This window comes from Armigeres subalbatus, chromosome 3 (assembly GCF_024139115.2).
Source record: "Armigeres subalbatus isolate Guangzhou_Male chromosome 3, GZ_Asu_2, whole genome shotgun sequence".
NCBI lineage: Eukaryota > Metazoa > Arthropoda > Insecta > Diptera > Culicidae > Armigeres > Armigeres subalbatus.
In genome coordinates, this window is record NC_085141.1 from 351,110,186 (window position 1) to 351,138,165 (window position 27,980).

General features: G+C 40.0%; 1 protein-coding gene across 1 annotated transcript in view; it reads right to left on the bottom strand.

The window, feature by feature from the left end:
* The window catches only part of LOC134226061 (whirlin), a 596,096-nt gene that overhangs the window by 41,600 nt on the left and 526,516 nt on the right, over window positions 1-27,980 (bottom strand). The window contains exons 13-15 of the mRNA XM_062706580.1: window positions 20,729-20,850; window positions 20,296-20,572; window positions 19,608-19,676 (exon numbers count right to left, since the gene is read on the bottom strand). Coding sequence (XP_062562564.1) covers window positions 19,608-19,676; window positions 20,296-20,572; window positions 20,729-20,850 — 468 coding nt within the window. The remainder of the gene's footprint in view (window positions 1-19,607; window positions 19,677-20,295; window positions 20,573-20,728; window positions 20,851-27,980) is intronic.

Here is a 27,980-nt window from a genome sequence, read left to right on the forward strand (position 1 = left end):
ATAGTATAAGATCATTTTGAGATTTTTTGCTTCATTCGAAATGCCCTTGAGTTCGGGAAGTGAGATCTACAGCTGCAAGATAATTTTTTTAGTTCTCAAAGCTTCAATTTGCTTTCAATTCACCTCCTGGGAGGTCAACAGATATCGTAGGATAGTTTTAAAGAAGTCTGGGTAATCCAAACTTTCCTCGAGTGCGAGACTATAGAGGTCTACAACTAGTTCAAATCTATTTTTGGTACTAAAAGCTTTGATACGCATTAAATTATATCAATTACATGTCCTGAGAAGTCAACAGATATCGTATGATCGTTTTGGGATATTCTGGGTAATCCAAACTGTCCTTGAGGTCGGGACTTGAGATCTACAGTTGCAAGTAAATCTTTTTTTTAGTGCTCAAAGCTTCAATATGCATTCAATTACATCTATTACATTTCCTGGAAGATCGTCAGATATCGTAAGGTGGTTTTGATACATTCTGCATCATCTAAACTTTTCAGGACTTTAGCTACTTTGAAGGCCTTTCTCCAAAAAGACATTGTAAGATAATTTTTTAATATTCTGGGTTGTCCAAATTTTTCTTGAGTTCGTGACTTGCGATCAACAGTTGACAGTAGCTTTTTTCGTTACACAAGTTTTTGATACGTGTTCAATAGGGTGCGGCTTATTTTTCGAATGTTTCTGAAACCTAGAATTCGTGTGCTTGAACACTTTTTTATGGCAAAAAAAGAGTAGCCTCAGAATCTGAGGCCAAAATATTGAAGGCCTGCAAGGTGATTTTTTGACCATCAAGTTTAGACTTTCACAAAAATAATCATAACTTTGGAAATTTCATCCGATCTACAATCTTTTGTAATTAATCTCTTCAGATCTTGATACATTTTTTTAAAGGAAGATCGGTTTTGCAAACGCTTTAACTTTGAGATTTTTTGGACTTTTACTTAGACATGTCATCCGAATGCATGAATTTTATATCTCCACTATCTGACACTAAGTTCTTTGAACAATACTTGTTTCAGCTGTTACACTGATATTATTAAATGAGGATAACTTATTATTAACGATATACGTACCACAATCAATCTTATATTGATAGAATTCTTCATATAGAAATATATGTCAAAATTACTTTTGCAAACGGAGAACATTGCAAAATTTTTAGTTTATCTATTGGCTAAGGTATTAAACTATTAAAACTTTGAATTTCGCATAATTTCAATTTAAAAAATATCTACTAATACCTCCACTATTGATACGGTTACCCTATGCAGCTCAGTTACCATTTTTGATTAATTCTCTACCGCCCAAGGCCGCCTTTAGACGGGGTACTTTGATTATTTTTTTGTAATTTTCAATTGTTCAGATTTTAAAAAGTTTTTGATGTTGATCAATAATAGAAACTTCAATGCATGTTTAAATGTGCTTTAAAATTAATATATTAATAAAAAATTTTTTCACATTAATTAAAAAAATATTAAAAATTTAGTTATTTTTTGTTACTTCGTTTTTTTACTCGTATCCATATGCTAGGGAACTATGATATTCAAACTGTACTATGAAAATGATAAAACTGTGGCCTACTATGTGTCGTCTTTGTTCAATAAAAAAATGCAGTACTTGGTATAAAACATTGGCAAAGAATGGTTTTAAAAACTCAGTTTGTTCCAAGGAAAATATACAATACAGATTTCTGTTTGATTTCATATAAAAATATTCAAGTTGGGTTAATATTTGACAAAGTTAGAGCGTTTTTAAAATTGATTCTACTTAAAAAGAAGATTTTTTATCAAAATCTGAATATTACCATCATTTGGAGCTGATTTCAAGAAATATGATGTTCCACAAAGTTATTATTAATTTAATACTGAAGAGATTGATTATAATTTGTAAATTGGACTGAAATTGCTAAAGTTATGATTATTTTTATGAAAATTTAAACTTGATGGTCTAAAAACACCTTAAAGGCATTTGTGCAACCTCTAAACTCTAAACTGGTCTCAAACTCTGGGTCCTCTCTTTTTTTGCCATAAAAGCACACAAATTCTAAGTTTAGGAAATATTCGGAAAATGAGCCGCACCCTAGTGTTCAATCACACCCATTACATCTCCTGGAAGTACATGCAATGAGTTCGTAATGGTCACTCAATCTCAGGAACACAGGATGCTCCCTCACGAAAACTTTCGGAGAGAAATTCTTTCAAAAAAACAATCTGGAGAAAGATAACCATTTTTCGCTCACATCGATTGCCGCGGAAAGTTGGTTTGCTCGTTTTCTTTCATACCCGACCTTTTTCGGTACCATCAGCAAAGTAAACGGAAGTGGCTTTTGAGGAACTATTATTGTTTATCCTCTGGGTTCGAGTCCCGCCGTGGTCAAATACTTTTATAACTGTTCTGCAAAAATCCTCACAAAAAGTGAGTGAGAGATAAAAGTGTTGAAACGAAAAAGGAATTTCATAGAATAGGCACGATTTTAGTTTATCTTCCAAAGTTAGCTACAGAGAAAATATTGGTGGATGAATGTTGTTCCTCACCATGAACGACGAAAACAGATTCTCAATGGGCCCCAAAAAAGCTTGCTTTGGTCTCATGAAACGAAAAGTGAAAACCTTGACATACATACATTGCCAGATAGGGGAAGGGCCGTTTGGCCGAATCCCGGGTAGAAGCCATGAACAGAATAACAAAACATGATATGGGCTTGATTAATATAAGAGATAAAAGATCAGGCAACAATATCAAACATTTGCACCGAAATATCATTTAAATATCAATATTTGCTATGGATAAGAACAAACTAATGGCACATGATATTCATCACTTATTACAAATAGCATAACTTGATCTTCTCTTGATATTTTAGTGCAAAATATTGATATTATCGTCTGATCTTTTATCTCTTATGTCAATCATGTCAATATCTCATTTTGCTATCTTATCAGCATTTGATATTATTGAGTTATTTTCGTCTACTCGGGATACCATTAGGCCGAAAGTCATTTGGCTGAAATGGTCATATAGCCGAGCAGGACATTTGGCCGAATAATTCATTTCTCACTTCTCACTTTTTACAGCGAGATGTGAGCAATAAAAAGTGAGAAGTGAGACGTTTGCTTACTCACTTCTCATTTCTCACTGCTCACAAATCTGCAACTTAATGTGATCTCCTTGGTGCACAGAATTGATGGTTATGTATTCGTAACTTTGGTTCGATTTCAAAAGTGACATGTGGATAAATCCCATGCGTTGTTATTTTTAATATCAAACATTTTATTGATGATGCTTTGAGCTGTTTTAAAATATTTCTACACGCTTGCAAATTATATGATTGCAGTATGTTTACAAATGCGAATGATCTACAGGTAAACTATGAAAAGAAAAAACTATCGCGACAGTTTGGAAACGAAAACCCAACTAAAATGCAAGAGAGGAGCTAAATAAATCATTTACTGTTCGGAACCAAATTTTACTGGCAGAGATGAAAATATGAGGAAATTTTGTTTACAAAGTCAATTCAACGTTTGATCTTCGATACTAAGAAGTGCCTCATGCTGCTCAGTGCAAAAGAGAAGCGAATTACGGAAACAAAATCCAAGAAAAGGAACAAAACGGTGTTCGAAAATGATCCAAACTGGTAAACTAATACTGGAAAATGGTAAACGAAAGTCAAAACGTATAAAGTGTCCATTTGTATAAATATGTGACAGTGTGTGAAGTTCGATTGCATTTAGTTTGTCGGTTGCCCCACATAATTTGGTTTTCGTTATATGCTCAATCCGGATGATTTCGAATAGCGAATCGCATGCAATCTAACATCAGCTAATCTACACCTAGAAAATGATGGTCTGAACCAGAAACAGAATGAATCATTCCAATGTGAGAATCTAAGTGGAAAAAATGTGTGACTGTAAAACATCAAGAATTGGTGGAAAAGTTCTATTGGTAAAAAAGGACTAGAAAATCTATCTAAAAGGTTAAAAGCTAGCAAAGGGCAGCTAGTCGAAGCACTAAACTAAAAGCACTAAGAACGGAACGAAATTTAGTTAACGAACGAATGGTTCTTGCTTTGAAAACGATATCTATAAAAATGGACACAATTCGTGCTTCGCAATTTTCAATTTACTGGTGCAGGTTCTAGGAATTTGATACTGAATATTAAAGGAGTGGTTCAAATTTGGAGGTTAAAATAGATGTTAATAAATATTGAAAAACAAAACTGTAATCCAAAAAAAATAGTTAAACTTGTATTAAATAGTTAGTTTTATTCTGAATTCGAAAAATAAATCATAATAGGAAAGAAAAGTTTTTGAAAATTACACAATCCGAAAGAATTTTTCAAAACGGAACAAATTTCAAGTGAGAAAACGGAACCAAAACTGACACTTTTCGGAAAAATACAAAATTCAAATAAATTTGCACTTACGAGAGGTCTTCCCCAGTACCAAGATTTGACTCGTTGCGTTAAACCACCTAAATGTGATCGTAATCCATCTAAGTAGCTCCCCTGGAAAATTTAACGTACACAACAACACACAATAATGTATGGAATAGTAGCACCGATGTGAGAGAGAGAGTTGATAGAGCTTCAGTAGAAAATAATGACTGGTGATGTGGGGTTGAAAATGGGATGGGACTCGCTACGGGACGGAATGACGATTTGACTGAAACTGGAGATAACTGCTAATATGTAATAGAATTTGTAACTATGGTCAACTAGTATCTTGATTGTATAACTATTAGAAATATTTCAAACTAGATTTGAAAAGAAAGAATGAACAGTACTCCTATACTAGCTCTTTATATTCAAAATCTCCTCTTAATTTTTTCTCTAGAACAAAATTATTACCTAAAAAGTTTCTAAAAACGAGCGAAATCAAGCTATTATGAAGTTAAATGTTTTCTACGTTTTTGAATTAAGAGGAAAGCCGTTCTAGATCGTTAAACATCGTGTTGGTTTTGGATGTGTATTGACTTCTGTGATGTACTGTGGAGTGTTCCTACGTGAGAGGGTTCCTGTCACCTAATCTTTGAATGCACTGTGTTTATGAATGTAGTAATTTATATACCTAATCAGGCTTCGTTCAAATATTCTTTCAGACAAAGGTGTTCAATGTTTACCTATCGAGACTATCAAAAATCAGAATGACAAGTGAAAAACTGAACGAAAGTCGTACATTTACAGTATTGAAACCAATAAAATTAATAAAATGTTTGAAAGTTGGCTTACCTGGTCCTAATGGTGGGTTGCATGAAAATAATCACAAGATGTTATTTTGAAGAAATAAAGAAATACAATCTCATAAGTTTTATTATAGGTATAAAGAGAAGTAAACGTAAGGCGAATTTGTTGGTAAAATTGGGAGCACAGGACGGTAAAGTCTATGATGATAGACAAATCTCGAACAACGATTTTTTCATAAGTCCATTAGTGCAGTCTTCAACATTGGCAAATAGTTGGTCACGCAGGAAACTTGGACGATATCTATATGACATAATTTCAATTATTTATATATTTTCAGATGAGCATGGTTCGAAGGTTTTGAATTGAGCTGATGCTTAATTCACGTTATGTCGAGATTTATGTCCAATCAGCATACACTCCATCTTACTCAGACAAATGGCGCCTAGGCAACAACCACCATGTATGGTCTCTGCATAACAATACAAAATCCTTCTACAGAATCTGTGGAGCTGCCGTGTTCAATCGTTTCGTGTCTCTATCCCTGCAACAGATTCTTCTTTAAAGAGTATGCCTATTGGCAAAAACATGCGCACTCAACTGATATGGTGCGGTTTGCGTTTGCAACTCTCATGAACATCATTCTGAGCACCTTGTACAATATCTTGATATTGTACTGGGCCTCTAGAATCATCGCCCATGAAAGAACACCGTATTTGATAATGCAACATCTGCAACCAGTAGAGGTGTCTGACATTTAATCGCTGACCTGTTGGTTATTAGTCACGATAAGGATCTTATCGCTAGCGATGCCCTTTCGCATCCAAAATTGACGTGGCTCGTAAAATTGAGCCTCAATCATCACGTCCAGGTGCTTCAACATCCTCATGGACCTAACTGTGACAGTCCATGCCCTGATCTAAGCTTACTGCAGCCTGTGGCAATTGTGTACCACCAAGACGTCTGTCTTGTGGTATGCTGGCACAATTTTCTTGAAGTTTAACCAGCTTTCCACTTTACTAATCACGAAGCTTGCTCGAGAGTGTTTCCACCGCCCCCTTGCATGGCGTCACCAGCCAACACGTTTATTTTTACACTGGGCGGTAGATTAAGATGTAACACTCCATCGTTCTTAAAGTTCCACATCCACAGTACCGATCCGAGTTTTCTAACCAAAAATTTCTCATCATGATTTTCACGGCAACTTCGGAATTTTAAACGTTGAAGGGTGGCACTTTAGCACTTAACTGGTAATGTTTAAAGCATTTTTTCCATTTAGTGTAATCATTGCACTGTCAGTGCCAGATGCTACACCTATTTAATCCCTGACAACCTTGGATAAGTCTAATACAATCAGAATTGCATCGATGGTAGAATGGTCTCTCCGGAAACCAAATTGATTTCTGGATAAGCTACCAACATCCTCGGTGTACACTTCAAGTTTGTTCAAGATTGCACTCGCTAGCAACTTACAGATATGTCGAGTAAGAAGTTTGGACTATACGCCAGGGGGTTTACTAGTCACCGACAACCCCACCAGTTTCTGCATCTTCCAACAGTCTGGTCAGTTACTTTCGTCCAGATAGCGTTGTAAGGAACAAAGTGGGAGGCCAAATCAACAAGTCGTGAGTGGGAAGAAAAACGGAGACCTCTCAAAAGATGTGCTTTCAGACGAATCTCTGCCATAGAACTTAACTCCCAAATTCCAATGAAAATTCCACATGAACTCGAGGCAAGTGCAGAGTAAACGTCATCGAAGTAAAACAAGCATCCGGTAGTCCGAATGTTGAGCAGAAGCATTAGTACTAGAACGCTAGTGGCGCTGTAGTCATTTGAATTATTTCTCTCTTAACTTTTTAAAAGGACCTAAGTAACATTTTTTTCATGAATTAATTTGAATAGCACAATCAACAGAAAAACATGAAAGCATTCGATTGCAGTACTCAAATTAATTCATGAAAAAAATGTTACTTAGGTCCTTTTGAAAAGTTAAGCGAGATTTTGCCAAATTATGCTTCAACAAGCTTTATTTGACCATTATTTATGCATCTTGTTGTAGTGCATGTTTGTTTTCATCACTAACATCGGTTTGAATTTGTATTTGTATTTGAATTTGTTATTTGCAACTTACCTTAAGATTTCGCTTGAAAAACTATTGAAAACAATAATTTTCCTTAACAAAATTGACTCCCTTGCACATATAGTGGTGCAACTGTACAGTGTTCGCTCAGCTTCCGAGCCAAGCGCACGGTTTATTTCGCTACGCTCGACTACGGGAGTCTCTTTTTTCTAGTTTCCTTGCATTTATTCGGTTGATTAGCACATCATACACTCGGTTCTAAGCACCCGTGAACGTCGTTGTGGCGGCACGTTTCCGTTGCTGAAATGCAACGCCGCGAAAATACATTCCGCATTGACTATGCGAAAATCCCAAAGAAACCGTCATACGAGGAACTCCACCATTTCGTCGGTAGTGTGCTCGGTATGAAACGCGATGAAGTGATACGTTTGCAGTGCAGTAGATTTTTCGCTGAACTTTTCAAAGGACCTAAGTAACATTTTTTCATGAAATAATTGGAATAGCGCTATAAACAGAACAACATGAAAGCTATTGATTGCGGTATTCACATTAATTCATGAAAAAATGTTACTGTCACTGAAAAGTTAACGAGATTTCTAACTGTGCTTTCGTTAAAGCCAGCAGCCTCTCGGTGGCGGAACGCGTCGTTAGCGAACACGACGGCAAACACGAAATGGAAGTGGACAAGAAATCCCTTGCGATTATGGATGGAAGACGCGTCGACGTGAGATTACACGATCTCTCGGAAGACGTTCAAGACGACACTATCGTCGACTTCATGAAGGAGTATGGAGACGTAATCTCAATTCGCGAGCTGTATTGGGATTCCAAATTCCAATTCGGGACCATCTCCACCGGAGTTCGAGTTGTTCGTATGGTGGTCAAATAGAACATTCCTACCATCGTCACTTTAGACACTGAAACCACATGCGTTTCTTATGTCGGACAGTTACAGACCTGTCGGCACTGTAACGAGAAAGTGCATAATGGCATCACGTGCATCCAAAATAAGAAGTTGCTACTACAAAAGCTGCACGCCGACAAGAGCTCGTACGTCAGTGTAGTGAAACAATCCACGATGTCGAAAGACACTTCACACAAAACGTCCAACAATATGCCACGTCGCACACTAACGAAAGCAACCGCAGGCCAGCAGGTTACAAACCCAAGAAATGCAAACTCCCCTTCTCCTCGAGCACAAATCCTAATGATTTGATGCCACCACCGCCGCTCTCAACACTGACAGTCCCGGCAACTCACGCCGAGAGTGACTTCCCTCCGCTGCGCTACAAACAGCATCCAGCAACGAACGAACAACGATATGCCGACGAAAATGACAGCTCTACTACATCCACAAAAAGCAGACGACTACGGAACAGACCTCTTGGTAAGAAGATGCGCTGTAACGACGAACTCAATCTAAACGACGAACAATAAAAGTAATGGATACGAGTAGTTACAATATAGCTACTATCAACATCAATACAATCACAAACGAAACAAAGCTGAATTCCCTCAGAACCTTCATACGAGCACACGAACTCGACATCGTCTTCCTACAAGAAGTCGAAAATGAGAATCTCACGATACCGGGATTCAACGTAGTATGCAACGTCGACTTCATGCGAAGAGGAACAGCAATAGCCGAAAAACAACACATCTATTTCTCACACGTCGAGGAAAGCTTGGACGGTTGCATTATCACGATAAGGATCGGCAACACAACCGTGTGCTGTTGCTACGCGCACAGCGGCACCAACAACAGAACAGAAAGGGAGCGCTTCTTTAACCAAACCATCGCATACTATCTTCGACAAGAGACGGCTTACGTAATACTAGCCGGTGACTTTAATTGCGTCATCTGGCAGAGTAATGCAACCGGTAGTAATCACAGCCCAGCGCTACAACGAGTCATACAACAGCTCCAGCTCATCGATTCATGGCAGAAGCTTCGTCGAAACCACCCAGGCCACACACACATCACACACAACTCTACTTCCCGTCTTGATCGCATTTATACCAGTAGCAATCTAAGCAACCACCTAAGAGAAACAGATACACACGTTTGCTGTTTCTCTGACCACAAAATCGTTACACTGCGCATATGCTTGCCAAATTTAGGAAGAGAACCTGGGCGCAGCTTCTGGACACTTCGCCCCCATCTGCTAACGAATGACAACATCGAGGAATTCCAAATGAAATGGCAATATTGGACGCGCCAAAGCCGTAACTACCCATTGTGGATCTCCTGGTGGATCGCCTTCGTCAAACCCAAAATTAAATCCTTTTTTCGGTGGAAGTCGAAAATTGTGAATGACGGATTCAAGCATGAATTCCAGCGTCTGTACACAGAACTTAGACAGGCATACGACGATTACTAACGCAATCAAACCGCACTTCTAACTATCAATCACGTGAAAGGTAAAATGCTCTCATTGCAGCGGGAGCACACCAAGACTTTCCTTCGCATCAACGAATCACACGTTGCTGGTGAAGCCCTGACGAAATTCCAACTCGGAGAACGTAAGAGGAAACGGACAACTATCACAAACATACGAGGTCTTCGACACGTCCAAAGAAATTGAACAACACCTATTTGTTTATTTTCAACAACTCTACACGAGAGAAAAGGAGCACCAACCGACCGACAACACCTTCGACGTAGATAGAGTAATACCCGATAACGGCGAACCAAACACCGCCTGTTCTGAAGAAACAACCACGACGGAAATTCTCTCGGCAATCCAGAACGCAGTACGCCGGAAATCTCCAGGAAGTGACGGTATTCCGAATGAGTTCTACGCCCGAATGTTCAACATAATCCACAGAGAGCTCAACATAGTTTTCAACGAAGCACTTTCCCATCAGAATTCGTGAGTGGTGTCATAGTCCTACGTCAAAAGAAAGGCTGAGATGACACCGCAAGATTGTACAGGTCCATCTCTCTATTAAATGCGGACTATAAAATATTCTCACGCATACTAAAGGCTAGACTTGAAAGGGTAAACAAAGCCCATCAGCCCAAACATCATCAGCAGCGCTCAGAAGTGTGCGAACCATCCCCATAACATCTTCCAAGCCACACTATCCCTCAAAGATCGCCTCGCACAGCTGATCCAGCAAAAACAAAGAGCGAAATTGATCAGCTTCGACTTCGACCACGCGTTCGATCATGTCCGGTATTCCTTCCTACATCGGACTCTGTCGGCTCTCGGAGTGAATCAAGACTTCGTCAACCTTCTGGCTCGTATATCCAGCCTCTCAACATCACGCCTACTGGTGAACGGCCATCTCTCAGCAGCTTTCCAAATAAAGTGCTCGGTTCGCCAAGGCGATCCCATATCTAGCCTGCTATTTGTCTTCTACCTACATCATCTCATCATCAAACTCGAGCGGATACGTGGAAACAATCTGGTCGTGGCATATGCAGATGATATTTCTATCATATCGAACAGCATCCAAGCCATAAATGAATCCAAAACCTTCTTCTCTCGCTTCGAGTTCGCATTTGTAGCGAAACTGAATCTTCGGAAAACTGTTTCAGTAGACATCGGCGACATCAACGGCCCCAACACACTCAACGTACCATGGCTCCAAACAACAAACACTGTGAAGATCTTGGGTGTTGTTTTCGCCAACAGTATTCGTCTCATGGTTAAACCCAACTGGGACATGATGATCAACCATTTCTCCCACATCGCTTGGCTCCACTCTGGACGAACACTCTCTTTGCACCAGAAGGTTACTCTCTTTAACATGTATGCAAGCTCGAAGGTATGGTATCTCTCCTCAATCCTTCCCCCGTCATCTATCCACATGGCAAAACTAACAAAAACGATGGGAATCTTCATTTGGCGCGGAGCCCCTGCACGCATCCCAATGACACAGTTAGCACGATCGAAAGACAAGGGTGGCCTGAAATTGCAACTCTTCACGATCAAATGCAAGTCGCTACTGTTTAATCGACACCTCCAGGAAATCAATAGCATGCCATACTATCGTTCTCTTCTGCAACCAACAAACAACGGCCCGGTCCGCTGTCCAGCAGACCTTCCCGATGTGAGAGCAGTCAGGCAACTGCAAAACCAAATCCCCGATCAGTTGATGATTAATCCAGCGTCTGGTGCTGTCTATAAACACCTTGTAGAACAGACAGACGAACCTAAAATCCAATTGGCATACCCTAACGTACGTTGGACGATTATCTGGCGTAATATTTCAGGTCCAAATCTCTCTCCAGCACAGAAACACAACCTATATACATGCTCGTCAACGAGAAATTCGCACATCGAAAATTGTACCACACCATTGGACGCGCGGAGAATGAGTCGTGTCTTGCCTGCATATAGGTACAGTGGAAACTATTTCTCACAAATTTCATGAATGCCCCGTGCTGCCCAAGCATGGCCACACCTGCAACGTAGAATCGCATCAATCACTCCTGGAAGACGACATTTCGCATTCACCGACTTGTTAAGGCCAACTTTAGGTAGAATAGTACCTACGCTGAGAACAAAAATATTAAAACTTTTTATCGCTTCCATCACTTTTATTGACAACGTCAAGCACTAGAATTCCATTTGTCATGTGAAGATTGAATTATTGCCCTGTAATTAACTTTTAGCTTTCTCGACCAATAAATGTTTTAATATTAAAAGAAAAATGGTGGCGAGTCTTATAAGAAACCAATGGATAGCACCAATATAGGAACCAAAATTAATTTATACCGCCACTAAAGGAACAGTGTACCCATAGTGGTGCAAGCAATATTTGGTAATTGTTGATGTTTAATGACATCTATCTCATTTTTGTTAGCAAATTTATCAGTTTATCTATTGACTAAGATATTAAAGCTGTAAATTTCCCATAATTATCAATTTTTTAAAAATATTTTCATTTGTGGATCTACTAATACCTCCACTATTGGTACCGTTACCCTAACATCGGTTTGAATTTGTAGTACCGGTACTTTGGCTGCCAGGTCATAATAACCTAGATGTTAGTCACGCGAACAGAAACGACATTAGCTATCTTATACTTTTGAATCAACTGTATGTTGCGAGAAAGTTAATCCCAAAACCTCCCGTGGCACCTATGAGAGGTCGTAGAGTTCTCTGCATCTTTCTTAAGTAGGTGTCCAACAAACCATCCTTTCCCTTCCTCAGCATTCGCAAGGACGTGGCCAGGACAGATCTCGACTATTGGAGAGTGCATTGCTTCCATCTAAGAGTTAGTGATTAGTCCCAAATCAATATCTGTGGTAACGGATGAAAGTGATGCTACTCTCATACAATAGTCTTGGCTTGTACCACCTACGAATTTGTGCGAACTGCTAAAATGCTAATGCTAAATGCTAACTGTATGTTGCGAGAAAGTTCCACTCGAGAGCTGTTGATATTGTCGACGGTGACTACACGACCCACGCTGTTGATCCAAATTTCCTTCCTTTGCTTGAATAGCTCTCCGCTTTATGCAGCGTTCACACCAGTCAAGCAGTTTGACGAACATTGATTCCGCCTCCAAGAAAAACGCTTTGGTTGCTGCTTTGTTTGAACGTGTGTGAAGTTGTTCGAACAACCATTTGACAGTTGGCGACTCGGTTGGAAAAAATTAAAACGGTTTGATTTTGGTTTGAGTTGTCGGGGGCAAGGTGAATACAAACAGGTGTAGCAGTATGCCAATTTCATGATTCAGCCATCTTGGATTTTATATGGGGCAGCCACCAAGTTTGTTTATGTTTTGAACTGACAATGAATTCTCGCTTAACTTTTCAAAAGGACCTAAGTAACATTTTTTTCATGAATTAATTTAAGTACTGCAATCAAAAGCTTTCATGATTTTCTGTCGATTGCGCTATTCAAATTAATTCACGAAAAAAATGTTACTTAGGTCCTTTTGAAAAGTTAAGCGAGAATTTTTCACCCCGCGCTAGTCTCTCTCATCTACTGTCGAAGTGAGTGAACCCTGATATAAGAACCCTGGTCGGGGGCGGAGTCGAGGTTCACCGAACATGTTTGAGCATTTGTAGTGAAGTTGGATATATTTGTGATGGTTGGTGCTCAAGTTGACGCTTCGGTCGTTCGTGTGTGATATAAAATTTGCACCCATACTGATTAACAAAGGGGCGGGACTAATGGGCCTTCTTTATTGATTACAAGAAAGCTGCGTTCCCGCGCGCGCGAGCCATTCCGTTCGAGATGTCGCGGAAGGCGGAGAGCAGTTCCAGGACCAGAAAAGAAAGAACGAGCTGGGAACCGGCTCCATAGTGCTGGGTAAGATGCGCAATAGTGTGATCGGTATTGGCCGCCATTGGTAACACCGCAACCGCTGCACTTGGCACGGTGCCCCCGGATCAGAGAAACGACTGGTATGACGGCGAATGTGAGCAGTTAGTGGAATGGGCGAGATTGCTGCAACCCTGCAACATCACTCGAGAGCGAACGAGGCACGATATAAACGGGGCGGAACAGACAAAACTCGAAGAACGAAGACGAAGCAACTGTACCGCGCTAATAACGCACGAAAGTTCTATGAGAAGTTAAACCGTCCACGTAAGGACCACGTGCCACAGCCTGATATGTGTAGGGCCATAAACGGGAACCTTCTTACGAACACGACACGTATGAGGTTATTCAAAGGGCGGCATCACTATGAAGAACACCTCAATGGCGATGAGGCAAACGAAGATGGCGGTATGGTGATGGACCTGGGGAACGCGCGAAGGACATAATTTTACCGGCTCCAGGAAATCCAGGATGAGATTCGCCGGCTGAAGAACAACAAAGCCCCTGGCGTTGACCAACTACCAGGAGAGCTATTTAAACACGGTGGTGAGGCACTGGCTAGAGCGCTGCACTGGGTCATTACCAAGATTTGGGAGGAGGAAGTTTTGCCGCAGGAGTGGATGGAAGGTGTCGTGTGTCCCATCTACAAAAAGGGCGATAATCTGGATTGTAGCAACTACCGCGCAATCACATTGCTGAACGCCGCCTACAAGGTTCTCTCCCAAATTTTATGCCGTCGACTAGCACCAACTGCAAGGGAGTTCGTGGGGCAGTACCAGGCGGGTTTTATGGGCGAACGCTCCACCACGGAAAAGGTGTTCGCCATTCGCCAAGTACTGCAGAAATGCCGCGAATACAACGTGCTATGACAGCTAATGCACAAACACGGTTTTCCGGATAAACTGACGCGGTTGATCAAAGGGACAATGGATCGGATGATGTGCGTAGTTCTAGTTTCAGGGGCATTCTCGAGTCCCTTCGAAACCCGCAGAGGGTTACGGGAAGGTGATGGTCTTTCGTGTTTGCTATTCAACATCGCTTTGGAAGGGGTAATACGAAAATCGGGGATTAACACGAGTGGTACAATTTTCAATAAGTCCGTCCAGCTATTTGGCTTCGCCGACGACATAGATATTATGGCACGTAACTTTGAGAAGATGGAAAAAGCCAACATCAGACTGAAGAGGGAAGCTAAGCGAACCTATCCGCTCAGTCATCAACACGTCAAAGACGAAGTACATGATAGGAAAATTCAAGAGAAGACAATGTGAGCCACCCACCACGAGTTTGCATTGGTGGTGACGAAATCGAGGTGGTAGAAGAATTTGTGTACTTGTGCTCACTGGTGACTGCCGAAAATAATACCAGCAGAGAAATTCGGAGACGCATAGTGGCTTGAAATCGTACGTACTTTGGACTCCGCAAAACGCTCCGATCGAATAGAGTTCGCCGCCGTACCAAACTGACAATCTACAAAACGCTCATTAGACCGGTAGTCCTGTACGGACACGAGACCTGGACGATGCTCGTGGAGGACCAACGCGCACTTGGAGTTTTCGAAAGAAAAGTGCTGCGTACCATCTATGGTGGGGTGCAAATGCCGGACGGTACGTGGAGGAGGTAAATGAACCACGAGTTGCATGAGCTGCTGGGAGAACCATCCATCGTTCACACCAGAAAAATCGGACGACTGCGGTGGCCGGGCACGTAGCCAGAATGTCGGACAGTAACCCGGTGAAAATGGTTCTCGACAATGATCCGAGGGGCACAAGAAGGCGAGGTGCACAGCGGGCAAGGTGAATCGATCAGATGGAAGATGACTTGCGGACCCTCCGTAGTCTGCGTGGTTGGCGACGTGTAGCCATGGGTCGAGCCGAATGGAGAAGACTCTTATATACCGCGCAGGCCACTTCGGCCGTAGCGGTCTTCAGCATCAGCAGTTCTCAAGTGGAACTTTCTCGCAACATCCCGTTGCTTTTTTCGCTACGATGGCGTCTGTGATGCGGTCATGGCGGCAGCGTGCGGTGGAGTACTTTTCTGCAACGGTGACATCTGATGTACTGGCGACTGGCAATCAGTGGAAGCAGCTCTCATGCCACAATTTTCTTGCAAATCCATACGATCTAGTGGTTGATTTGTCATAAGACGAGTTTGTACAATCCCATTGAATTCCACTACTTAATTGTATCTTGACATATACGTATTTCGACCTCAACAGTAAGGCCGTCTTCAGTGTCTCGTACTTGACTTGACTCGACTCGACGTACGAGACACTGAAGACGGCCTTACTGTTGAGGTCGAAATACGTATCTCTCAAGATACAATTAAGTGGTGGAATTCAATGGGATTGTACAAACTCGTCTTATGAGAAGTGAAGACATTGTGTAAATATATAGAAGCTTTTATCGCGAGTGTAGGTGGGATAAAGCTCAAATACCACAGGAAATATCTCGAAAACCACAGTGCAGTGCAAAAATAATGAGAAGTATGAAGGTGAAATATACACCGAAACGTCGGTAAATAGATGCAATAACGTTTTAGCTGCTTTATAAGACTGAAAGAGCCGATAATAGTCAAACAAAATTTAGCACAACAGTCGAAAGCATCCTTTCAAAGATAAACAGTTCATTTTTAAAGAATTTTCGAAAACAATTTTGTTTCGGCGCGGCACTTAATCCCTCCATAATAGATCGTTTTACCCTACTACTAAACAGTTTATTATCAGAAGGAAGTGGAATGCTCACGTCAACCAACAAATTCTTTCTTGCCGCTGGCGCTGACTCCAGCGATTATGACACTATAGTTATAACTGAAACTTGTCTGAGCAGTGATGCACAAAACACTAAACTTGCTGATAATTACAACATCTATCGTTGCGATCGCATCGGCTCGACTAGTAATCTCAAACGAGGAGGAGGTTCTTTAATCGCAGTTAAATGCTCTCTAACAAGTGTGTCGCTTCATCTATCAGAGAGTGAACCACTTGAGCAGATTCTTGTGAATGTCACGCTTACCCATAACCCCGGCATTTACTTGAGGCCGAGCCGTGATCCTGATAAATTTGCCGCACATAGCTGCTCCCTATGACACCGTAATCATAGTTGGGGATTACAACCTTCCTCGGCTCGAATGATGACGAAGTGGAAGGATACTTGACAACCAACGCTTCTTCCGTGCAGGAGCTAACTCTAACTGAAACCTTGATTGCTAGTGGTTTGAAGCAAATCTACAATGTATCAAGTTTCAACGGAAGACTTCTTGACAAGGCCTTTGTATGTAAGTGACAGTTACATAGCTGATCTTATTGAAGCATAATATCCAATTGGTTCTGACCGCCACCACAAACTGTTCGTTCTACGTTTGGACTTACGCGACACGGATCATCATCTCCAGGAAGAAATAGCTTTTGACGTTGACTTCTCCCGCTGTGACTACGAGGCTACGAATAACGACATAAATTCACTGGATTGGTTCCAAATACTCAGCAGAGGTAATATAGAGCCTCGATTACATAATTCTACAACGCGGTCTTCGACACTACAAGCAGGTGTGTTCGTCTTCGCGGCAGATAGCAGATAGCTCCCGTAATGTTGAGAACTATCAGTGGCGCCGGGAGTGGGTGGGACAAGTAGGACATGTCCTACGCACGAATTTCCCTGGGTGGGACAGTCAAAGCATTGTCCTACCCATGATAAAACATACATATGAAGTCATTAGCTGGCAAAAATATGGGTGTGTAGTATGGTAGACTCTTATCTGGAGATTTTTCTACAACTCTGCCTAACAAATCGTTGTTTGAATTTCACTAAAAACGGAGGTAATGTGCTAGTTGCAGTAACTTATACTAGATGATAACAAAATATAAATCATTAAGTTTTAGCTACTGCATCTGGTGCTTTATGTCCTTCATAAGTAGACAATTAACGAACTATTAGGCAGAGTTGTAGAAAAACCTTCGCACTATAAGCTTACTATACTAAACATTTTGGAATTCAGCATCTAGAATGATTTATTGACAATCTACTAAATGATCAAACCCAGATTTCTAAATGATCAGAAATATCCTTGGTCTAAAAGTTTTCCAGAGGTAAACAAAAGTTGTTGAAATCAGCAAATGAAATAAGTTAAACATTTTGAAAGGTATGATAGACGAAGTGCGCTTTAATGAATTATCGGAAACCTAAGGAAAAAAGTTTTCTACAAGCCTTAAAAGATTAATTGAAATCTGAGGAACCACAAACATCACAAAACCCGATTGAAATCTGGTCCGTAAGGAATTTCGAACTTTCAAAAGATTCTTTGACAATCATACGATTTCTTAGAAGTTCGTTTTGGATCGCTAAATCCAATTGCTAAAATCGCTAAAATAATTGATTGAAACCATTGGAGAATTCTACGAATTTCTGTGATCCATGACTTCTGCTGAAAGCTTTTAAAAATGTTCGATAATCAAGAATTCTGTTTGTTATGCTTCTTAGTTATCCTCAAACAATTCTGTGAAAACAATATTTTTCCAGAGAATCGTAGAAGATTTCTCAAATTATCTGAGTATTGTGTCCTCAAAGATCTTTCCAAGTCCAGATTATTTCTAGAATTAATTATATTGTTGCCTCAAGCACGACTATCTCATATAGATATGGATTTCATATCAACAAGGGAAAGTAACGGTTTCGCTTTTGGCGGCAGTGTAGACAATATATGTAGAATATTCATCGATTTCGAAAACACGCTCGGTGATCTAGTGGCTACCGCTTCCGCCTTCTGCAGGAGGTCGTGTGTTCGATAACTGTATGTCTTAGCTTTTTTCTGTGTTTCACGTTCTACCGAAACTATTCGTACTGCTATACCTTCCATACTAACAGCTCAAAAACCTTCCGTGGCACCCTTGAGAAGTCGTAGATTTCTCTGCACCTCTGTGGTAACAGATGCAGCTCTCTGTGGTCACGGGTGGTAATACTACTATCATGCCATAGTCTTGGCTTGTAACACTCATGAATTTTTGCGAATCGCTAAAGCGAATGCTAATACCATAACTGTTGCCCAAACTGGCATTTCCTATTTGTCCTACCCACGACTCGCAACGTGGATGCGCCTTTGAGAACTATGATCCATTCTCGATTCTAAGTTGTCTGGCCATAATGTCAAGTTGACAGTATTAACAACGACTTTTCGTAGGCTTTCGATGAAGTTCCTCACATATAACTTTTAATAAATAAGAACGTTTGGGATTTCCTGATTGGATTGTCACTTAGATGCGTTCTGACCTGGTGGGAGGGTCATCCTTCGTTAAATTAGATGCTATCTAATCCAATACATATCCTATGCCATCCGGAGTGCCACATCTTGATCTAATAGCCGATTGTTTTATCCGATGCATAAGGCAGATAAACTTTTGTTACTCTGCATGCGGAACGAACTGAGTAGTGGGAGCTCAATGAATGACCTTAGAGTTACGATTGACTGCATGCTGAATTTCAATGAGCATATTGCAACGACTACTGCAAAGGCTTTTGCCGCACTAGGCTTCATTCGCTGGAAAGCTGCAGATTTTGATGACGTATTCCTTGAAAAGCCTGTACTGCTGGCTGATGCAAAGTCGAATATACTGTGCAGGAGTGGGCGCCCTATCACAAAATCCAGACTACGCGAATCGAAAAGGCCCAACGCAGTTTTGATCTCAGACGATTACCGTGTTATAATCCATTGAGATCACCGCACGACGAAAAGCGATGTCAACTGATTAGACTCGTAACCCTTCAACAGCCACGCGTGTATTTACTGAGGGCTGAGGGATTTTGCATTTTACATTATAATCTAAACAACCATCTGGGCTGCTCAGAGCTTTTGTAACAAGTCAACATTTGTGTATTTCATTCATAAACAAATTGAGAGTCTGGAATTTGGTTGGAAATGAACAAAGCAAACCTTGTTTCTAGACCTAGTCCACAATAATATATAATTAGATCGAACATATCAGCTACTTAGTCACTCTTGTTTTGTGCGATCTAACGAGTTATCCGTTGCATGCCAAAGTAAGCTAACAAAATATAAATATCCTTATACTTACCGAGTCGTAATCCGCCCTCGATAGCTGAGTCTCGCTGCCTCTCCTAGGTCGTGACGGATCATTGTAATCCTGAAAGCATTTCCATGGGAAAGGAGATACAAACACAGAAAAGGAAGAAACAAAATAACAACTTTAGTAATACAAGCCACAGCCAATAGACGATATTTCTGAAAATAGAAGGTTTTTCTTAAAATCAGCTTTCTCATGATAATAAAAAAGAGTGTCGATGTGGAAGGATGCCAAAAACTCAACAAAACTCGCTTTCGAAAGGACAAACATTGGTTGAATCGTGTTTGTAGTCAATAGTATATAAGTTTAAGGTGGAGGATGTGACAGTTGTGTGTGTTGTTTGGCAAAGTATAACGGGTTAACAACCAACAAAATCCTATCTATTTTTATGTAAGTTTTTTTTTGCTCTAAACATCGAAGCAATTCTATGCCCAACAATTATAATATGGATGTTGACTAGTTTTCGGATGAATTGTGTCCCCTACCGAAAGTTTTCCCTGTGTTGTATTTGTGAATGTGGTGTGAAGTTGTTTTGCTCTCTTTATTATTTGATCTGGGTTGCACTTCTGTCCATGTATACAAAAGGCATCCAGGAAAAACAAACTCTGGAGCCTGTTGGCAGCTGGCAACACTGCACCTAGCCCAGAATGTGTACGAGGAACAAATCGCTTCAAATCACCTTGTTCTTCAACTGTTTGACCACATCGCTAGACGACGAGGAGATTTTGTGCCGGTTCGGGTGGTACAGAGGGTTTAGCCCCAGGACACCGGCCGGCGGCGAGGGGGCACCGAGACCAGCCCCGAACGCGACCCGATTCGGCGTCCCACCGCTGCCCAAATCCGCCAGGTGGCTCTGCGATGTATTCAGATGACGGGACGATGACGACGACGATGGTGGATGGTGGTGGAGAATCGGCCCGGCCGACATTGGCCGATACGGCAGTGGTGCCGGTGGACTGCGCAGCGTTGAGGATCATTTCGTTCGGTTTCATTAATTGGTTTTCAAAGGGCGTGTTAGATTTTTCGCCGTAATTTGGGTTAAAAATAAAACATGATTAAATCAAAAGTTAAATAATAGAATGTAGAAGAGAAATAAAGAAGGATCTTTGTACCGATTGCGGATGTCCGGGATGTTCCCGGCTGTAGCCGTCGATGCCGCTGCCGCCACTGCACCGGGGTCGTCCGCCAGACCTCGGCCGGTCGCCTCGATCACTTCCAGATCCGTGTCTGAAACCTGCAATGGGGAATGGGATGGGAAGATGGAGAGACATTCTGAGACTGCTCTGAACCCGAGCGTTTTGGGGGGAGGGGCCTCTGTTCGACGTCCCGTGTCTACAGTTGTGTTGTGATGCGAGTGGTTAGGTGTGGTCTCCTAGAGGCGGCAAAGGGATGCGAAACTACTCAAACTAGGCTACTCGGAAACAAGAGAAGTGGCATTCCCATTCCATCTACGAGTGTGTACTGTGGGAGGCGCCCTTCCTCGAGTCTAGTTCAAACAGCAGAGCGTGAGAAGAGCAAACACTACGGAAAATATGTCCAAAGTTCTTTCTATCCATCGATGGTTATGTACAAAAAGGATTAAAATTCCAGATCCGAGCAAAAATCGAGAGCGAGCGAAAGAATTTACAGCAGCAGCAGCAATCTATTCTACCGATGGAGAAAAAATGTTCGTGTTGTGGCAACACAATTTCGAGAAAACAGTGAAGATTATGGTGGTAAAAGTAGAACAATGTGAACAAGCAGAAAGGTACCATAACTAGCAGAAAGTGAGTGTTAATTTTTAAAGGTTTATCTACACCAAGCTGCGAAAAGTTTTGCGTTCAAATTTTTTTAGAGAGCTTAATATTTTAGAAAGTATGAGAAAAATAGTTAAAATTGTTAAATTGCTTTCAGTGTGTATTTGGCTCGTGTTGGTGTTGGTATCTACTGAGATGAAGCTGTGCGTGTCTTGCTTTAATCTAGAGTCTACTCTACGAAAAATGTATTTTATTTAGTGCACAAAACTACGTTTAGACTGCAGATATGTTTATGGTAAAAATATGGAGAAAGCTTGCAACAAGTAAAAAACCAAAGCCACAATATAATGCAGGATTTTAGAATGATGTACACAGAGAATATATTTGTTTTGTTATCGAAATCAATGAATTTGAGGACGGTATGCTCAAAAAATTTCAATAATCAATAGTCAATAGTTTCTTGATTCGAAATTCCTAAATGTTTCAACAGTTTTTGCAGTATCTATAGAACAGATTATGCACAGCTCCATTAAAGCTAAATATGTGATAACTAAAAATCAGTACAAAGAACTATTACTCTTTCGACTATTCACGTAACCCATCAAGAAAAAGATGTCAGCATTTTACTGACTGTAAATTGCTTAGTAATGTATTAAAAAAGTCTCTAGAAATTCTTATGAATGTTTTCCCAAAAACATGATAATTTGTCAATGGAACTCCTGGAAGAATTTCCGACATTTTAAATTGTACCAAGAACTTCTTTGTACATTCCTCCAAAAATTCTTTCGGAATTTCTTTCTTCAGAAAATTCTCCAAAAATTACTTCTGAAATAAATCCAGAAGCTTTTTTGAAATTTCCTGCAGATAAATGCTTTGAAAATAAGAAAAGAGTAATTCTAAGAAAATTTTGAAAATTTCCTCGGAAATTCCTTAACAACTTTTTTTTATAACTTCTTCAGAAACTCGTTGGAAAGTTCCTTGAGGATTTTTTTTAAATTCCTTTGAAAATTTCTTCAGAAATACCTAAGGAAAATAATTCGAAAATTCCTTCAGGAATACCAACAGAAATTGGTTTAGGAATTTCGTCAGAATATGTAGGTGGGCCCTCCTTAGCCGTGCGGTAAGACGCGCGGCAACAAAGCAAGGCCATGCTGAGGGTGGCTGGGTTCGATTTTTTTTTTTATTGACTTTATTAAGGAGACTTTCAGCCCGAGGCTGGCTCGTCTCCGGGGTTCGATTCCCAATGCCGGTCTAGGCAATTTTCGGTTTGGAAATTGTCTCGACTTCCCTGGGCATAAAAGTATCATCGTGTTAGCCTCATGATAAACGAATGCAAAAATTGTAATCTGACTTAGAAACCTCGCAGTTAATAAATGTGGAAGTGCTTAATGAACACTAAGCTGCGAGGCGGCTCTGTCCCAGTGTGAGGATGTAATGCCAATAAGAAGAAGAAGAAGATGTTTTAGGAAATCGTTCAGAAATTCTTCTGACAACTACTTCAGGAATTCACTTGAATAATTTCGAAAAATATTTTGAGAAATTATGCTAGGAATTCCTTTTGACATTCGTCCAGGGATTCCTTTGGAAAATTTTCTAGAGAAGCCTTTGTAAATTTCTCCGAAAATTCCTTAGAAACCTGCTCCAGGAAATCCTTTAGGAAATTCAACCATTCAAAAATTCCTGCAGAAATTATTCCGAAAATTTAGCTAGAAGATTTTTTTCTGAAAATTGTTGAAGAATGAAATAAGAAATAATAAAATAAATTTCGGTAAAGTTCCTAACATAAATTTCGGGGAAGGGTCGTTTGGCCGAAATCCATTAGGCCAAAAGCCATTTGGCCGAATGCCACTAGGCCAAACAAACCATTAGGTCGAAAGTCATTTGGCCGAACGGGTCATCCGCCCGAATATGTCATTTGGTCGAATAGGTCATTTGGCTGAATAGGACATTTGGCTGTATGAGACATTTGACCAAATAGGAAATTTAGCCGAATAGGACATTTGGCTGAACAGGACATTTGGCCGAATAGGACAGTTGGCCGAATAGGACAATTGGCCGGATAGGACATTCAGCCGAACCGGTCATTTGGCCGAATAGGTCATTTGGCAGAACATGTCATTTAAAAAGTGAGAAATAAGGAGTGACAAGTGAGACGTCTCTCTTCTCACTCCTTATTTCTTACTGTGGAAAGTGAGTAGTGCGAAGTGAGACGTCTCAATACTCACTTCCTACTTCTCACTTTTTGCAGTGAGAAGTGAGTAGTGAGACGTCTCTTTTCTCACTCCTCACTGTAAAAATTGAGAAGCGCGAGTGTGTAGTGAGACGTCTCACTTCTCATTTCACACTTCTCACTTTTCACAGTGATACGTGAGAAATGAGGAGTGACTGTAACTTTTCACTGTGAAAAGTGAGTAATGCGAAGTGAGAAGATGAACATTTCACTACTCACATTTCACAGTGAGAAGTATGTGATGAGGAGTGGGAAGCGAGGCGTCTCACTTCTCACATCTTACTTCTCATATATCACTTACGCACTTATCACTGCGTAAAGTGAGAAGGAAGACGCCTCTTTTCTCGCTCATCATTTCTAATTTCTTATTTCTCACTTCACAGTGAGATGTGAGCCGCCTCTCCTCTCATTCTTCACTTCGTATTTCTGATTTCTCATTTTCCATTCTTAAACATAAAATGATCTGTTCGACCAAATAACCTATTCGGCCAAATAATCTATTTGACCATATGTCCTTTTTGGCAAAATGGCCTATTCGGCCAAATAGCTTATTCGGCCAAATGACCTATTCGGCTAAATTATACTTTTGGCCAAATGACTTTCGGCCCAATGGTCTGTTCAGTCAAATGGTATATTTGACCAAACAACTTTGGGCCTAGTGGCCTTCGGCCAAATGGCATTCACCCCAACGGTATTCGGCCAAACGGTCAATCCCCATAAAATTTCCAAATGAATTTTCCGAACGATTCCTAAAAAAAATCAATGGACTTTCGGAATGCTTTCCTGAATCAGTTTCCGCTATTTCTGAAGAGTTTTCCGACCAAATTTCCAAAGGAATTTCTAAAACAATTTCCAAAGGAATTATTGAGGGTTAAGGAATTTCAGAAGGATTTTTGAAGAATTTTTGAAGGAATTTATTACGGAAATCTTTAAGATACTTTAGGAATTCCTTTTTTGAATTTTCGAAGTAATATCTTGATGCATTTCCAAACGAGTTTCTGAATCACTCTCCAAAGTAATTTCCTGAGAATTTTCCAAAGAAATTCCTGGAGGAAGTTCAGAAGGAATTCTTGGAGGAATTACGGCAGCCGATGGAATGGAATTTCTGAAAGGATGATTTTCTAAAAAAATTGTAGAATAAAATTTAAGGAATTTTAGAAATTTGAGATTTTTGTTATAGATTCATTTGCAGTGAATTTTTGATTTCCGGCAGTATTCCTGAGTTTTTCGCGGTATGCCTGAAAGAAATTATGGATGAATAACCGAATGACCTCCTGGGGGTATTTTCTACCCAAAAATGTCTGGAGGATTTTTCGGACGAAATAATAAATTGGCTTATAAATAACTTGGCTGCGCATATACACGCGTTTGCGAAAAAGTCATCAGAATCTGAGTAGGGACACGGCAGGTATTTTCGTCTATTCGTCATAGTCTCGAAAACCAATAAAAGAGACGCTTTATTGTAAAACTCATTCGTACCAAATCGTAAGCTCAGGAGAAACGTTCTGCTATAGTGGAGTTCTAGCAAATGTACGTTGCTTTCGTTGGTTTTAGCCCCTACGACGATTGACGGAAATACCTGCCGTGCCCCTACCAACCTCCACCGAGGCTAGCTCTTTTTTTTTCAAACTGAATATCCTTCGTAATTCGTAAAGGAATTTCCTAATAAATCTTCAAATAAAAAAAATCTTGCGCTTATATGAAAGTTCTATTCTTGCGCTATCCGTTGAAAACAATTGATCTATAAACATATTTTTAGTAATAAGTGCCACAAAGACCTTCCACGGTGCCCCGGTAGACCGTTATTCTAAAATAAAAATGTCCATCAAAACCAAGTACAGGGCTCGAATCCTGTGGGTATTTTGCACCTCTGGACCAATTTTTAAAAAAATCCCTAGGAGGAATCTCGAGAAATCTTGATTTGAAGTTTTTAATTAAGAAATTTCAAAAGAATCTATATTTTAATTCAAATACCTTCAAAGCCGTCCAAAAAGTGGTCCAAGTTGTTTTCAACCATTTTGAATTTGTTGTCTTTATTACAATTATAAATTTTCACAACTGGCTTAGGTATGTTTTTTGTATGGCTTGAAGCTGTCTATCTTCATGAATGCTACCTATCGTTCAGAACCATTCATGAATTCACGTGCAGGCTACAGATTCTTTGTTGAATGCCATTCAGATTAAGGTTTGTATTTTTTTGTATTCACAAATATATTCGAGCATCAAAAGTAAAGATTGGAGTACGGAAAAAATTGATGAAAAAACCAACAGCTTAAAGATTTGTTTAAAGTAGTGTAGTTGTTTAGCATTCTATAACAGGTTAGATTTTCATCAGATGCTGGCACAATTAAATTGACGGAACTTAATCGTATTCTGAGATTTCCCCGCAAAAGGATCATCGGACTGGTAATGACTCCAAAGATGGAAAATATCTCGAGAACCAAGGAAAACATCAGGAAAAATGCACAAGAGAGAGAAAACAATTTACAAGCTTTGTGCATATTCTTTTGGGTTTTCGGTTACGACGAAGATAAAATATTCAATTTTTGAACTTTTAAAAGCACTTTAAAAAAGAAATAAAATGAACCTTTGCTTATCTCTATCACTACACATCTAGTTCGGAATTGTTAAAAGAGATTTTAAAGTTGCTCGAGAAGTGCCATGTTGAGTAAATTTATGGGTGAACCAAGTACAGATGAGGCATCAACAAATTGCATAGAGTTCACTAGAATCCCGATCTTTCGGATTACGTCATTACTCTGCTTAAACATTAACAATTTTCTAATTAATATGTCAATCAGCAGGTTCTGAATGATTTCAAAAAAGTGTACGCAAGATACAGCTCTTTGAAACTCTACCATGGTTTTAAGGAAGCAATTGGTGGCTTTGCTAGCAGCTGGAAGAAGTCGCAGCTTTCATTCACGTCAAAGTACCATATCTTAAATTATCATATTTCAGAGTTCTGTAGAGGTATCGGAATAGGTTTAGGCTTACATATCAAACATGCTTTTTCTAGTCCGTTGATTAGAACTTTGACGAGATTTGACAGCAAAGATCGGCTAATATGTAAGTGCTGTGATCGAGTATAACAGCTTCTAACTACTATTATTCTACACGAACTCTGGTCATACTTCTCTCCATTATGAACATAAACACTAAATTAAAATTAGTTTTTACCTTTCATTCTATTAAACATTGAAAGCAACACTTAGACTAAACTCGAGCAAGTTACCCATACAAAAACATACTTAAGTTAGTTTGGTAAGATAAGTCAGTTGTAAATATTTATAGTTCTAATAACGGCAACGCGTGTTTAGGGCCATCTTTGGCGTTGTGCAAGAGAATGGTGTATGGCGGCGAAGGATGAATCAAGAGCTCGTCCAGCTCTACGGCGCACCCAGTATCAAGAAGGTAGTTAAAGCTGGAAGGGTACGATGGGCAGGGCATATTTCAAGAATGCCGGATGGCTACCCCGCAAAGCTGGTGGTTACTTCCGACCGGCAGGTACAAGAAGAATTGAAGGACATCTATCAAGGTGGATTAATCAGGGTTTTTGGTGATATTTTTGGATTCTTATATGGGTTCTTTTGAAATTTCTTAACTTAAAACTTCAAATCAAGATTTCTCGAGATTCCTCCTAGGGATTTTTTTAAAAATTGGTCCAGAGGTGCAGAATTACCACAGGAATTGAGCCCTGTACTTGGTTTTGATGGACATTTTTATTTTATAATAACGGTCTACCGGGGCACCGTGCCTTCGATATGAAAAATATGCTCAAGTGTTCGGAATATGAGTCAAAACGGTATATAATTAAATTGCAGGGAAAATATTCGATTTGGTGGGTCACGTGTCCCATTGTGCCCCAGCTTAACTCCGCCAGTAATTATGATAATATGTTTTCAAAGCTGTTATCAGTGGAAACCTGCATATGCCTTTGTTAAGTTGCAACCCAGCTGAAGAGCGCCTTACTTGATAATAGTCGAGCTAAGGATAGTTTAACAAGAGAGATTCATCAGCACAGTGTCGGCACAAGAATTGAATTTCATCAGAGGCATAAGATACGCGCAAAACCATCAGCATCAATTTATGTTACTTATGAATATAAAAATAATAAAATCAGATGTGATTTGATTAGTTATCGAATTTTGCCCCAGAAGGTGTGAGGTTATCTTAGAAAATGCTGAATTATACAAAATTTGTAATAATAATGTAAATGACTGATTATGAAACATTAAAATCTGGAAATGTTGGTTTCCCTTTTCGCTCAATTTTATAAATCGACAGCATATCCACTAACCCACCGAATAGTTCAGAACTCCATTTTGATGTTTTTCCCTCATTCCGTCAATCAACCGCTATAAAAAACGCTTCACCCAATCAAAAACAAGAACTCACAAA